The sequence below is a fragment of the Frieseomelitta varia genome, unplaced genomic scaffold (assembly GCF_011392965.1).
Source record: "Frieseomelitta varia isolate USP_RPSP 00005682 unplaced genomic scaffold, Fvar_1.2 scaffold_662, whole genome shotgun sequence".
Classification (NCBI taxonomy): Eukaryota; Metazoa; Arthropoda; class Insecta; order Hymenoptera; family Apidae; genus Frieseomelitta; species Frieseomelitta varia.
This window is the reverse complement of record NW_025110437.1, coordinates 26,725-40,159: the sequence shown is the minus strand read 5'-3', so window position 1 is coordinate 40,159 and position 13,435 is coordinate 26,725. Positions and strand designations below refer to the sequence as shown.

The window sequence follows — 13,435 nt, the reverse complement described above, 5'->3', positions numbered from 1 at the left end:
CAAGCTTTGTAATAATATAATATAATTAAATTCCAAGAGTTTCTAAGTTTTATAACAATACAATTAAGTTTCCAAGTTTCATAGCAATATAATTAAAAATTATGTTTTGAATTTTACAATTTGTAATGTAATGTAATAATGTTCCAAGCTTTATAATAATGTGATTAAATTTCTAAATTTCTAACTGTTATCATAGAGAATCATGGACGTCGCGGAAACGTCGGCGTTGTCCGCTCCAGACGCCGACCCCCCGGAGTCCTTCGTGTTCATCAACGCAAAGAACAACACGATCGACTTGAAACAGAGCGCCCACTTCGGTGGCCAAGTGAATCTGAACATGTCGGCGGTGCACGTGCCGACGAACGTCTATGACCGGGCGTCGAACGTGATCAGAGCGATCAAATGGTCCGAGGAGCTGGACAAAACTTTCATCAACAACTACGAGCAAGATCCCTCGCTGTCTTGGCAGTATTTCGGTAGCGCGACCGGTTTTATGAGGCAGTACCCGGCGATGAACTGGGTCATGGAGCCCGTAGACTTGTTCGACTGTAGAACCAGAAGTTGGTACATCGAGGCGGCTACCAGTCCAAAGGACGTGCTTATCCTAATCGACACCTCCGGTAGTATGACCGGGATTCGCAGGGAAATCGCCAGACACGTGGTGAACAACATACTGGACACTCTTGGCAACAACGATTTCGTCAACATCATCACGTTCTCCAATGTCACGAAAGAGGTAAACGAAGACAGAGAGAGAGAGAGACTTATGAGTTAAATGAAAAAAACTAGAGAGAAGTTAAAAAATACTGGGCGAATTATTACTCGTAGAAAAAGATAAAGAAATTGTATTTTAGGTGGTGCCGTGTTTCAACGACACCCTGGTCCAAGCCAACTTGGCGAACGTGAGAGAACTGAAGAGGGCGATCCTGAATCTCGACACGGAGAAGATCGCGAATTTCTCGCTGGCCTTGACCACCGCGTTCGAGCTCCTCGAGAGCTATCGAATGGAGAGGGAAGGGGCCAGGTGCAACCAGGCGATCATGCTGATAACAGACGGCGTCCCTTACAATTACAAAGAGATCTTCGAAACTTACAACTGGAGAGACAATCCCAACGAGCCGTTTAAAGCCGACATGCCAGTCAGAATGTTCACTTACTTGATCGGGAGGGAGGTAGCGGACGTGAAGGAGGTCCAATGGATGGCCTGTGCCAACAGAGGTTATTTCGTGCATCTCTGCACTTTGGCCGAAGTCAGAGAGGAGGTATTTAATTTTTACAAAATGCCGTAGCATCTTTATGATATTTATTTTTGGCTTATAGTTTTGTACCTCAACCGTGAATTGATCGACAAAACTGTCGTATTTAAGGTCCTTAAATATGTTCCTGTAATGGCGAGGCCGTTGGTCCTCGGTCGTACGGATCATCCGACGATCTGGACTCCGGTCTACGCCGACGTGACCGATCCAAAGATGACTGATTGGTGGTGGGAGCAGAGGGAGAGCGAGGAACAGAAGCAGAGGTTCCTCAGGCTTCACGGAAGGAGGAAGCTCAATACCGAGGAACGAGATCGCAGGTTCGTGCAAAAGCAGAAGAAATCGCACGACCAGAGCGGCGATCTCGTGGAATATCGACTAATGACATCGGTTAGCATGCCGGTGTTTGACCGACGAGAGAACGCGGTAAGATTTCCCTTTCTTCGGCGCTATTCAGTACCAGGAATAATGAATTCTCTAGAAACGTACTTTGCTGGGAACGCCAACGTTCGACGTTACGTTGGTATTTTACGTTAGGTTTTACCGAACCTGATATTAATATTTCCTTGCAAAAAGTAATTGTATTCTGTCTCTGATGGTAATCGTCGCTATACATAAAAATTTTGAAATTCAGATATATCCGACAAGTATTATTATATATTCAACATCACACGCTACGATAAGAGTCCATAAATAAAAAAAAGAAAAAAAATTCAACTATAGGTATCACTAAAAATATCCTGCAACGTGTGTGTGTTATTATCGAGAATAGATTAACGTCCCCATCGCTGTACGCCAGATTATCATTAACCCCGTTCTATTAATAATTATTATATACGGTGAGATACACTCTATCTGCGTCAGATATCGATCGTTCAATATGGATCACGTATCATTGCCGAATACAATGGACAATCCCTCCAAGATTATTACCGCACGTACGTGTTCGATATAATTACCGAACGAAGTGAAATGAATGATGGTGGTATTAACCACTTGCGCTGGCAACTGATTGCGGACCATAACGAGTGACCAAACCGTATATAATAATTCGTCGCTTTCTTTCTGAACCCGTCGGTACGATATCACTGGATAGAAATCATTGAGAAGTAATAATAAATTTATTATTTGTTTTGCCTATTTCGTTTTACTTAAATATACTTGAAACTGAGAAAGTATTGCAATTTTGGGACAAAGAGTTCTCGACGTGCGCGGCACGTCATTCCAGCGCAAGAGGTTAAGATTAACCGCTTGCGCTGGCAACTGATTGCGGACCATAACGAGTGACCAAATAATCGTATACAATAATTCGTCTTCTTTTTGAATTCATCGGTATGTCATTGGATAGAAATTACTAAGTAGTAATAAATTTATTATTTGTTTTGCCTGGGTTATAAATCTACTTAAAACTGAGAAAATATTGCAATTTTGGGCCGAATATTCTCGACATGCGTGGCACGTCATTCCAGCGCAAGAGGTTAATATTTATCTTGAGCACGCACGCATTCACAATCATCGTTCTCTCTCTCTCTCTCTATCTCTCTATCTCTCTATCTCCCCACGATAGCCCCTTTCTCACCCCACCACTTTCGTGTAATCGATCAGACGACATAACGACACGTGTTGTGTGTTTTCCCCTCTTTGTCCATTAGCGGATTAAACGTTTAGTCGCGCGAAAAACCAGCGAATCCCGCGATTGAGTGCATTTCTTCCTTTGGTTTTAAGTTCCTGTTTGTCCACAGAACATCACAAGGCAGGTGCTGGTGAACGAAGCATACTGGGTGACAGAGACAAGAGAGGTTGGCAGCTAAACAAAAAACACACAAGCAACGTTGTTTCAATGCATAGAGCCCTGTATCCCCAACCCCTCACTTTTTTTCGTATTCAAACAACAACGGCTCGATCCTTTCTGGTATCCACGTTTGCTGCCACGTTTGTGATGAAAAGATTAACCTTGTCTGGTGTCTGGATGCTGTTTTGTTCTCTGTACGATTCAACATAAATTGAGAGCTGTATCAAGCCAAACGTGGATAGCCAGAGATGAAATCGACGTCGTGCAACAATCTTCCGTTCCATTTAGGTCCACGTTCGTCTCTCTCGTATCTTACTTTGGTACTAACATTAGTATTGGACTTTAGTTTAATCATTAGGTAGGTTTAGGTACTTTAGTCTACCCTGTGCCCTGTGTTCGAGACGAGTAGAAAAAAAAAAAGAAAAGAACGGATAATTATCCCGCCTGTTGGATTGCGAACGGCGACACCTCCTATTGACATTTATCATTATCATTATTATTATTATTATTATTATTATCATTATTATTATTATTATTATTATCATTGAGACTCGTAGAAGAACTTCTGGTTCTGCAGTGACTATATATATATACATATATACGTATACTCTGAACATAAGAGAGAATATTTTGGTTGGGTTAGAAAAAAAAAAAAGAGTACCAAGCACACGTGGTACGACTCTTGATCAGTTTTATTGAGTGCTAGATTACGCTAGACAAGTAACATAGTAGAACTTTACTCGAGCATCGTCCCTATAGCCATCTTTTTCTCCATCTTTTCTCATGTTCGCCGTGTGACGAAAGAAGAAGCAAACAGAATGATTGACAATAATGAAATTTGCAATGCTTACGCTAGGCATGTTCCATCTCCAAGTTGGCAATAAATTTGAGAAGAGAGAAATGGCTATCGGAACAATAAAACAGCGTGGCTAATTTGTGATTTGATTATTAACACTTAGGACAGCCTGCTGCGTCAGACGTTAATTGTTCTTATTGTGTATCGTTCTTATTATTATTATTATTATTATTATTGTTATTATTGAGAACGTAGTTGAGCTAGTTATACGTCCAGCAGTATCGTCAGTGAACATTATTATTATTACTATTATTATTATTATTATCATTATTATTACTGTTAATATTGCTATAGTTTTCTTTTTTTTTTTTTTTTTTTTTTTTTTTTTTTTTTTTTTTAGTAACTATCGTTTGTCTTTTTATTTTTTTAATACTAGAACGTGTGTCATTAGACGAATTCATTGTGATAGCGTTTATATTGGAGATATAAGGTAGATACGCTTATGGTTATGCGACTTGAGATGGTGATGATGATTCGTAATTGATTTTTTGACACGCTAATCGATCGTCTTGTCCGCTGAATTTTGTCGAAACTGTCTCTTAAGAATGTCTCTCTCTGCGCAGACACGAATCGCTGATCTGCTCGGTGTCGCCGGCACAGATGTTCCTATCGAAGAGATACAGAAGCTCATGATGCCACATTTGGTAAGTATGACATTCTCATTTTAGAAATGGATACTTCTCAAAACTGTACATTTCTATTAATTACTCTTATTTTCTGTTCATAACGAATAGCTCGGTGTCAATGGATACGCGTTCATTGTGACGAACAACGGTTTCATTCTGATTCATCCTGATCTCCGACCAGTGGTAAGCAAATTTTCTCTTCGATAGTTCTTCAATCTATCTTTAACGTCGTTCCTAATTGCTCGATGTCACTTGACGATTCAAATGTCAGTCAATAGTGGTAGTTACAGTAGTCTCCAGTTAAGTGTCCGTCGCTTACCCCCATCAATTCTTGGACTATCCTCGCTCTATCCTATTTTATCATGCAATCATGTGAAATGTGACACTTGCACGCATAAAACAAGCGATGTACAGTAGTGCCCTCTTAAGTGCCTACAATTGGGACCGAAAGCGGACACTTAAGAAGAGCGGTGCATTCTAAGAATATACCTCCCTGCTTAATGGTCCGCTTTCCCAAACTAAGAACTGGTGTATTTACGTAATGAAAACATAGTTTCAAGGCATTCTGAAGCCGGCGTACAATAGCGTCGACATGGCAGAAGTCGAGTTGATGGATCAGGATAAAGAACCCAGGGAGTTCGACGAAGGAATCATTATGGTACGAATAAATTTGCCTCTTAGAAATTATATCACTGTCTATATATATATATGTAACGATGATTTGTTCACAGCTTCGAAATGACGTGGTTAATCAAGTAAACGGTAGCGTGACACTGCACACGAAATATCATTACGACGATATGGTGAGTTATATTGAAATCAATAAGCAATAATTAGAACACTGTAATATGAGGAACATTAATTGTGGATTCTCCCTCCTTGTCTTTGCCGAAGAAACGTGTTGGTAGGATAAAGAGAAAATACGACTACACGGGCATACCAAAGACGCCGTTCACAGTGGTGGTTAGTCTGCCGGAACACGAACACACTGGAAATTACCGCGTGCACGCAACCGAGGAAATACATCGTTCGCACGTTAGTGGTGCGTAAAATGCAGTCTTTTGGACAACGACAGCAGAACGACATTTCAGAATGCAACTGCTTTCCGTGTCATTCGTTCACATGTTAAAGATCACGAGACAAATCTCATTGCCAGAATCCTCGAGTCAAAATGCTCAGACGCATCTGTGAACTCTGAACTTTCAATAGTCGAGAGAACTTCGTTTTGAAACTTCTCGACGGTGCAAATAGGATTCAATGTTTTATTCAATGACGGTAATATATATATGCAACGTACGAAAAGTTCTGTACAAGTTTGATTGCAAACTTTCCGTCCCGCGTACAAAGTTGCAGAAGACCCTGACAGCTTTTGCCTGCATTTATAATAATCGAAAAGTCTAGCGAGCACAAAGTTTTCTCTTCCTTCTGAAAATGCAATCATGGAGGATGCTCGAACTTGTCTAAATCTCAAGAAATCTTGTAACACTTTTTTTTTGTACAAATACATGTGTAATTCTCTAAATTTAAGCGAGATCACACCAGTTTCGTTCATTGTAATTCAATGTAATTTCATACATTTCTAACTATTCGTTAATCATATTTTAATTCACATTTTGATTGTTCATTGTAGGCAAGAACGTGTCTGATTACTTCACTGGTACAAACTGGCGGGTGCATCCACATTGGTTGTACTGCAAGTGAGTAGATAAATAGGCAAAAATATTCACATCATACATCCACTTTTTACAACTACTTATTTCACCAGCTGTTCTTTGGTAAAAAATTATATTGACCGAGTATATCATTCTTTGATACACAGGTATCACTACGAGGATGAGCGATCGTTCAATAGCTCGGAAGAGCAGCTCCTGCACTTTCTGGAGCGGACCCGCCAGCCAGGCTGGAGATGGAACGACATGAAACAGCCATCTCAGCCGCCGGAATATTCAGCCACGAATTCCGGTAACGACACTCACCGCAAATCAAAGCGTAAGCCACTTGCCAATTCCTCCTTGTCCTATGCTAATAGAAATGGAACGATAGAACTAACAGAATTCTTGTTTCAATTCGAACAGCCACGCCATACAAAGCGGACAAAGACAGCTATTACTGCGACAGGGATCTTCTACTGAGTCTGGTGTTTGACGCAAAGGTAACCCAATGGTTTGCGAATCCCAGAACTGCACGCGAAGAGACAGGGTGAGTACCGATATGACTTTTCTTTTTTTCTTCTTTTTTTTTCTTTTTTTTCTTGAAGCAAAATATAGAACAAGCGTCCTTGGTGGAATGCGTGCTTTAAAAATATGTACATTATGTATGAAACTTCAATGGTCTGGGAATATCAAAGTTAGGATAGATTTTTTTCTCGTACCGAAGAAGTTTACGTTGTAAATTGTTCAAAAAGAAATTAAGAGAAATTAAGAGAGAGAGAGAGAGAGAGAGAGAGAGAGAGAGAGAGAGAGAGAGAGAGACGTTTACGCCACTGTACCATTAAACAGGTCCGGTGAGCCCACTTTTGTGTCCTCTATACTTTTACGTTCTTTGCACAGTTCTTCTCTCGTTTCTTTCTTCTTCTTTTTTTTTTGTATTCTTTCCTCTGTCAGAATTTTAACACAGAAAAAGTGCACCCATTTCCTTTTTTACTAATACTGATCACTTTGACGCCATGCAGACCTTTAGCTAGGCTGATGAATCTGCTGCCCAGGTAACGTCCATCATAAACGCACCTTACGTTCTTAGAAGTTAACCAAGTTGGCTGCGATGTTCTATTGCTTTTTCTTTTCTCTTTGTACAAACCTTTGTTCTCCAGTTCGTATATATTTTTATTTACGTCTCTGTTTGTTCTTCTCGACACTGATTTAACTTATCATTTCCATTAACCGTTGTCATTAAAAAAAAAAAAAAAAAAAACGTACTCTCTTGTAACGTTCATTTGGTTTCCTTTCTTTCTTTTCCTTAAATATTCACAGCAATTTTTATTTCATTCGTCAGTTATTCCTTGTACACCTAATCAGTAGAAAGAATTATCTCGTCCGAGAGGAAGAAGATACACTTTCAGGATTGGAAACTGTGATGAGAGGAGGACACTTTGGCAAACTGGAAACTGAAGAATCATTTTCATTATATATATATATATTGTATAGTAGTCAACACTCATTTGCAAAGCTTTTTGTGATAATCTCTATCTACAAAAAAAGATCAAAACTGTGACTGTAATCAGAAAAATATCTAGGAAAGCGAAGCAATTGAGCGACACACACAGCCAGTAATCGACAGTATTCCCATAATGCAGTATCTCGTATCAAACATAGTATCGCAGTATTTTAGAGAACAAAGGAGAATTTGAACTTTAAGAAAATACCTTTGTATCTTCCATGCACGGCTGACATCGTTCTTCTTGTAGGAAAGATTTCCAACAACGTTTCGGCGTAACGCTCGCCTTCATGGCTACTCACAGTGGCCTGACAAGATGGAAGGACTTCTTGCCAAACGAGGAGAAACCTGACCAGGACGACCACTTCAGTAAAATGTATCCGAGAGCCATCGACGAAGTGTGGTACAAGCGTGCTGTGGAGCAGCACTACGTGAACTCGGACAGCTTTGTCTTCTCTGTGCCAATCGACGAGGAAGGGGCGGACAACACCACCCTTGTCACCGCTAGCCGTGCCATTTTTATTGGTAAAGTATCAATAAGCAAAGAAATTTGAAGAGATGAATGGAAAGTGAAAAGAGGAAGAAAGAAGAAAAGAGGGGAGGGGAAAGGCATTGGAAGATATTTAAAGGGAGCATTTGTTGTTCAGGAACTGAGAAAGAAAAGGCACCGGCTGCGGTCGTAGGTTTTCAGTTCCAACATACCGCTCTTCAGGCTCTCTTCCAGAACATCACATCCAGCTGCAAAGGAGACGAGAAGTGCACAGACTGCGCTGCTGATAATTGGGCCTGCTACTTAATCGACGACAATGGATACGTGATCGCAGCCGAAGATAGGTCTGACGCTGGACAGTTCTTCGGTGAGCTGCGTGGGCCAATTATGTCCAGTTTGGTGAAGGAAGGTGTGTTCGAAAAAATCAGAATATTTGACTATCAGGCAGTCTGTTTCAAGAGTACGCAAACTAGCAACGACGGAAGCATTTTATTGACGGTAAGACCGCTTCTTCCTTTCGTTTATATAAGTCGTCGAATATTAAGTATTAAGTAAATTACGTAAACGATATTTTTCAACGAGTTTTTCATTGCGTTGCATCGCGTTTAGCCATGGAAACACGCGCAGCAGATGGTTTCGTGGCTGGTCGGGCAAGCGGCCTGGGCCTGGGCTAAAGCTGGAATTTGGGAATCCGAGTACGCAGAGGCATACGCTTACCCGAACGACGATGAAGGCATGCACGAAGACTATCCGGAAAACGGGGAGAAACCGCCAGTGGATCCTAAAGATGAAAAGCTATTCGACCAAAAGGTTTTGATCAATCGAACACGACCGGAAGCTTGTGACCAAGAGGTAAATTTCATAGAATGAACTCACCAACAACCATAATACCGCGACGTACTTACCGACTGTTTGTTCTTTCCAATTGTTACCAGGTGTATCTGTACTTGCGAAACGCGTCCTTCAACCTGTCTTACATAGAGTTAGGCGTAAACACGAAGTGTAGATACATCGTGCAGCCGGTCGAGTATAGCAACATGATCCTTCTGGTTGTTAACACCGACGACGGTTGCGAACAGACGATGCCCCATTTGACCATCACTCCAGAAGAAATAATTTACGAGAACAACTCGCTGGTATGCCAGAAGGCGCTCACCACCTTGAAACGAAAGAGACCTCAATCCTGTATTCGTAGCCACTCAAGGGAGAGCGAGATTAAAGATCTTTGCGGCTTGGCTTCGAGCATGGCACCGAATGTCTACCTCTTTTTCCTTTCGTCGATGATCTATACTCTGATTCAACGAGTCGTTTTTGGTTGATCCTAACGAATCGGTTTCATTGAAACGGATTCGTTAAGATGACAAGAGCAAGATAGGAGACGATTGAAATTTCAAGTTAGACTAAATTAACGCGCTGCTGACTTTTCCTTTTCGACGAGACGGTTATTTTCACGACGGTCGTTCACACTGTGCAGTATGATAGACGTCATTAGAAAATTCGCAGAAACGTATTATCTTTGCCAACCAATTTTGAATGAAAGAGAAACATATTGAACGAAGGAAAAGTACAATTCGAGATAATTCGTTATGAGTCGATATTATTATTATTATTATTGTTATTATTACGGCCGATATTGTTTTTCCGTTTTTTATAGTTATCGCGATTATCAAGATGTTCTAGCATTTATAGCAACGCTGTATAGGGAGGGATTCTCCAAGTCCTGGTGCTGTCTCCTTGGATGGTACTTTGACGATGGTGCAGGCAGGGTCTGCATCTACACGCTAATTGGTCCAATCATCAATGTACCTCGAGGATTATACTATGTCACGGGATCAGGGTTCACAGGATTTAAATAGGATGTATACCCGTGAGTCGGTGCCGAACTAGTCCTAAAGAACAATCTTACTGCCCGGAACACAATGCGGTATTTGTTTCGTATACGCCCCTGCTCTGTCTCTTTTTTTTTTTTTCATTCTTGTTGATTCGATTCTGTTCGTTAGACTTCGACGATTAGATTATAACGATTGATAACGACAGACAATATTGATCTGTAAAGGATAAGTTGAAACTCTGTTGGTCGTCTTTCCACTTGACCAAAAATTCTCGTAGGATTTACAGCGCTTATTCTTTGTCTGTACGATTGGAACGAAAACGGGAAACACTAACAAATGGACATAATCAAAATTTTATAAATCCACGTAGATCCACGGATAGGCAACAAAGAAGAAATAATCAAAAATATACCTTCTTATAACGGAATGAAGAGTCACGTGTAGAAATACCAAATGAGGAAACATAAAATGCACTGTACATTCAAACCGCTGTTGCTACCATTGGTTCTACGAATCGCACACTCGACCAATCCACGCGTAGGAAGGAAATTCTAGAACAGCCGGAACATACATGACGCGTTTGAAATCTAGATTTAAAGTGCAGCGCAAAGGAGGAAGTTAATTCAAACGAGAAACGCTTGTAGGTGGAGGATGCACCTACATCTCGTGGGATAATCGGTTAAAGGAAGTTGCAACGAAATGATAGAGTCTCATTTATCACGAACTTAATTCACCATGGTCACTGACGTTAATTTTTGGAATATTAAACCATAGTAAAATTTTATAGGAAACTGTATGTACGTAGGAGCAGGGCCGTATACAAAAGTCACACGTTCATGATATTATGAAACACGTTCACGTACACACATACAAATATTTTGCGCTTTATACATTAACCGATGTAAAACGTGTCGTTTGATATTTATAGAGATTATGAATATTAATTTTGTATATTAATGTATTATACGAGAGTTACAAGGATGTGTGCCTTTGGACACGCGGTTTATGAAACAAAACGAAACAAAAGTAAAAGACAAGAAAGAGAAGAAAAACTTGTTGTATGTTTTTCAAATAAACAACTGAACTCTCTACTTCAATAGCTCTCTGCTTCCTCCGAGCGAAACAGAAAGGCTTTATTGATAGGAGACGTGGCGAGTTTTCATCCGAAAAACAAATGATGTTACTTGTATTACACAGAGTTTATTACAATTTGCTATGTACAATGGCTTGCCTATGTAAAATGAAAATCGTTTCTTATCAAACTGGCAGAAATTGAACTAGTGTGTTACTTGAATTGATTTATCATTTCCTCTATAATCTCCAGCCTAGTTTTTAGATGCATATCTTTATGCAATCTATCCTCCAGTACTTCCAGAGCCTCTCCTTTCTCCATGAATTCTTTTAAATTATACATTGTACCATTTGGTATTCTATGATCCGTAAGTCGGTCTTGATTGAAATTATACGTTCTAATTTTTTCATTCCTTAATCTCGATCCCATTTGTTTCCTGCGTATTTTGTTAATAAATGAAATTTGTTTGTCCAACTGTTCCTCAAATAGAATGGTTTTCAGTTTTCTCAATGCTAGCTTTCTATTTTCTATTTGAGATCTACTTGTCTGACAAGTTATAATTTTACCAGTAGGTACATGAGTTATTCTGATTGCTGAATCTGTAGTGTTTACATGTTGGCCTCCAGCTCCGGATGCTCTTTTTGATTCTATTATCAAATCTTTCTCTTCTAATTTAATATCTACATCTCTGGGTTCTGGTAAGACTGATACAACAGCTGTACTGGTGTGTATACGACCAGATTTCTCTGTTGTTGGAATTCTTTGTACTCTATGCACACCACTTTCATACTTTAACTTTTTGAAAGCATTACTATCTGTTATTAACAAAGTAGCTTTTCTTAGTCCACCTGATTCAAGCAACTCCAATATCTCATAAGTAAATCCCAGATGTTCAAAGTAACTTATATACATAGCTAATAAATCTTTGGCAAACAACATAGCTTCTTGACCACCTACACCTGGTGCTATTTCCATAATAACATTATCATAATTATCTACACTTCCATATTGTAAAATAACATCTAAAATTTTTTCATCAACCTGTGACATCTGTTGCATATATGTTAATTCTTCCTCCTTAGCAAGATCTTTCATTTCTTCATTTTCACATGCTAAAACGTAAGAGATAAACATACATAGATTTGTTAAACATCGAGGAAAAGAGTTTAGTCATAAACTAATATATAATAGTAAACGATACAAGATACATACCAAAGTCGTTCAAACTCTTTATGTTTTCAATTATCTTAATCTTGTTGTTCAACAGTGGCGGGATTTCACTTAACTTAAGAATTTCAGAAACGCTTGCTCCTTTCTCATTACCTTGATATGCATTCATAAGATAATTTAAACATTTCTTGACATTTTCATCAGTTACGAGTAAATTCGTTTTCGAACAAAATAATTGTTGCACAGATAAATTAACCCCCCTATTCAGGTTAAACAACACTGAACAACGTGATTCAAACAATTTACTTGTAATCAGGAAATTTCTATAATATTGGCAAATGTTGAACAAGCATTCTTTTAGGGGAAACATGTTTTATTACATATTATCGTACAATCATATTATATTTCACATTTTTATACAACTTTAAGTAAAAATATAACCTTCTCTCTCATACTTGCAGTTACAACTGAAGAGTGACAACACGTGCTATCAGTGTAGAAAACATTGAAGAAATATAAAGTTTCATAAATAACATATGTATATTCTTGTATGTATATTCCTAAGGTTTAAAATATTCTGGTTAAAATATACAAATTTATACTTGTGTAAGAAGTTGAAATTCCTGCAGACTCAGAAATAAAAAATGAAACGTTCATTTATGTACGATATTTTGATTTTGCTCTATTGGTAACACTTAGTTTTTCCATCATTTGCAATCTCGATTCAATTAAATTTACTTGGTTTTACATAATATTGTGATGCATAAATTTTTTTTCTTCGCTTCATTTTTTACACACGTAATTTAATTCAAACATGCAATTTATTAGAAAAGCAGAACCTCTAAGCAAGCTCACGTAAAGTCATAAAATGTACAAAATATTTCAATTTCAGTTATGAAATCGTTATATATATGTATGTATCGTTATATATATGCATGCATATATGTGTATTTGCTATTTATACGTATGTATATTTGCTATTTTCTTTAATTTATATATTGAATAATAAATATTTAATTAGATTGAAAATTAGATTGAAAAACATATCGTACCAATTGTATCGATTATCTATAAGGAATATTTAAAATTACATACATATATATATATATATATATATATATATATATATATATATATATATATATATATATATATATATANAAATATATAAAAATATATATATATATATAT

At 38.4% G+C, this 13,435-nt stretch overlaps 2 protein-coding genes across 6 annotated transcripts in view; one reads left to right on the top strand and one right to left on the bottom strand.

The window, feature by feature from the left end:
* The window catches only part of LOC122535028 (voltage-dependent calcium channel subunit alpha-2/delta-3), a 14,085-nt gene extending 2,806 nt beyond the window's left edge, over window positions 1–11,279 (top strand). The window contains exons 3-20 of one of the 5 annotated variants that reach the window (XM_043666179.1): window positions 197–736; window positions 855–1,262; window positions 1,368–1,679; window positions 2,996–3,052; window positions 4,465–4,545; window positions 4,636–4,710; window positions 5,081–5,185; window positions 5,259–5,330; window positions 5,422–5,569; window positions 6,158–6,224; window positions 6,347–6,516; window positions 6,603–6,726; window positions 7,199–7,231; window positions 7,931–8,205; window positions 8,328–8,668; window positions 8,780–9,022; window positions 9,106–9,502; window positions 9,559–11,279. In XM_043666179.1, the coding sequence (XP_043522114.1) occupies window positions 197–736; window positions 855–1,262; window positions 1,368–1,679; window positions 2,996–3,052; window positions 4,465–4,545; window positions 4,636–4,710; window positions 5,081–5,185; window positions 5,259–5,330; window positions 5,422–5,569; window positions 6,158–6,224; window positions 6,347–6,516; window positions 6,603–6,726; window positions 7,199–7,231; window positions 7,931–8,205; window positions 8,328–8,668; window positions 8,780–9,022; window positions 9,106–9,489 (3,435 nt within the window). In that variant the 3' untranslated portion in view covers window positions 9,490–9,502; window positions 9,559–11,279. Of the gene's footprint in view, window positions 1–196; window positions 737–854; window positions 1,263–1,367; window positions 1,680–2,995; window positions 3,053–4,464; window positions 4,546–4,635; window positions 4,711–5,080; window positions 5,186–5,258; window positions 5,331–5,421; window positions 5,570–6,157; window positions 6,225–6,346; window positions 6,517–6,602; window positions 6,727–7,198; window positions 7,232–7,930; window positions 8,206–8,327; window positions 8,669–8,779; window positions 9,023–9,105 lie in introns of all 5 variants that reach the window. The other 4 variants (XM_043666178.1, XM_043666181.1, XM_043666180.1 and 1 more) reach the window with 4 other exon arrangements.
* On the bottom strand, window positions 11,183–12,964 carry LOC122535031 (peptide chain release factor 1). Its single transcript, XM_043666188.1, has 2 exons — window positions 12,287–12,964; window positions 11,183–12,186 (listed from the first exon to the last, which is right to left on the bottom strand). The coding sequence occupies exons 1-2, from the start codon at window positions 12,612–12,614 to the stop codon at window positions 11,288–11,290; spliced, it is 1,227 nt and encodes a 408-aa protein (XP_043522123.1). The 5' UTR covers window positions 12,615–12,964; the 3' UTR covers window positions 11,183–11,287.
* Window positions 12,965–13,435: the final 471 nt, after the last annotated feature.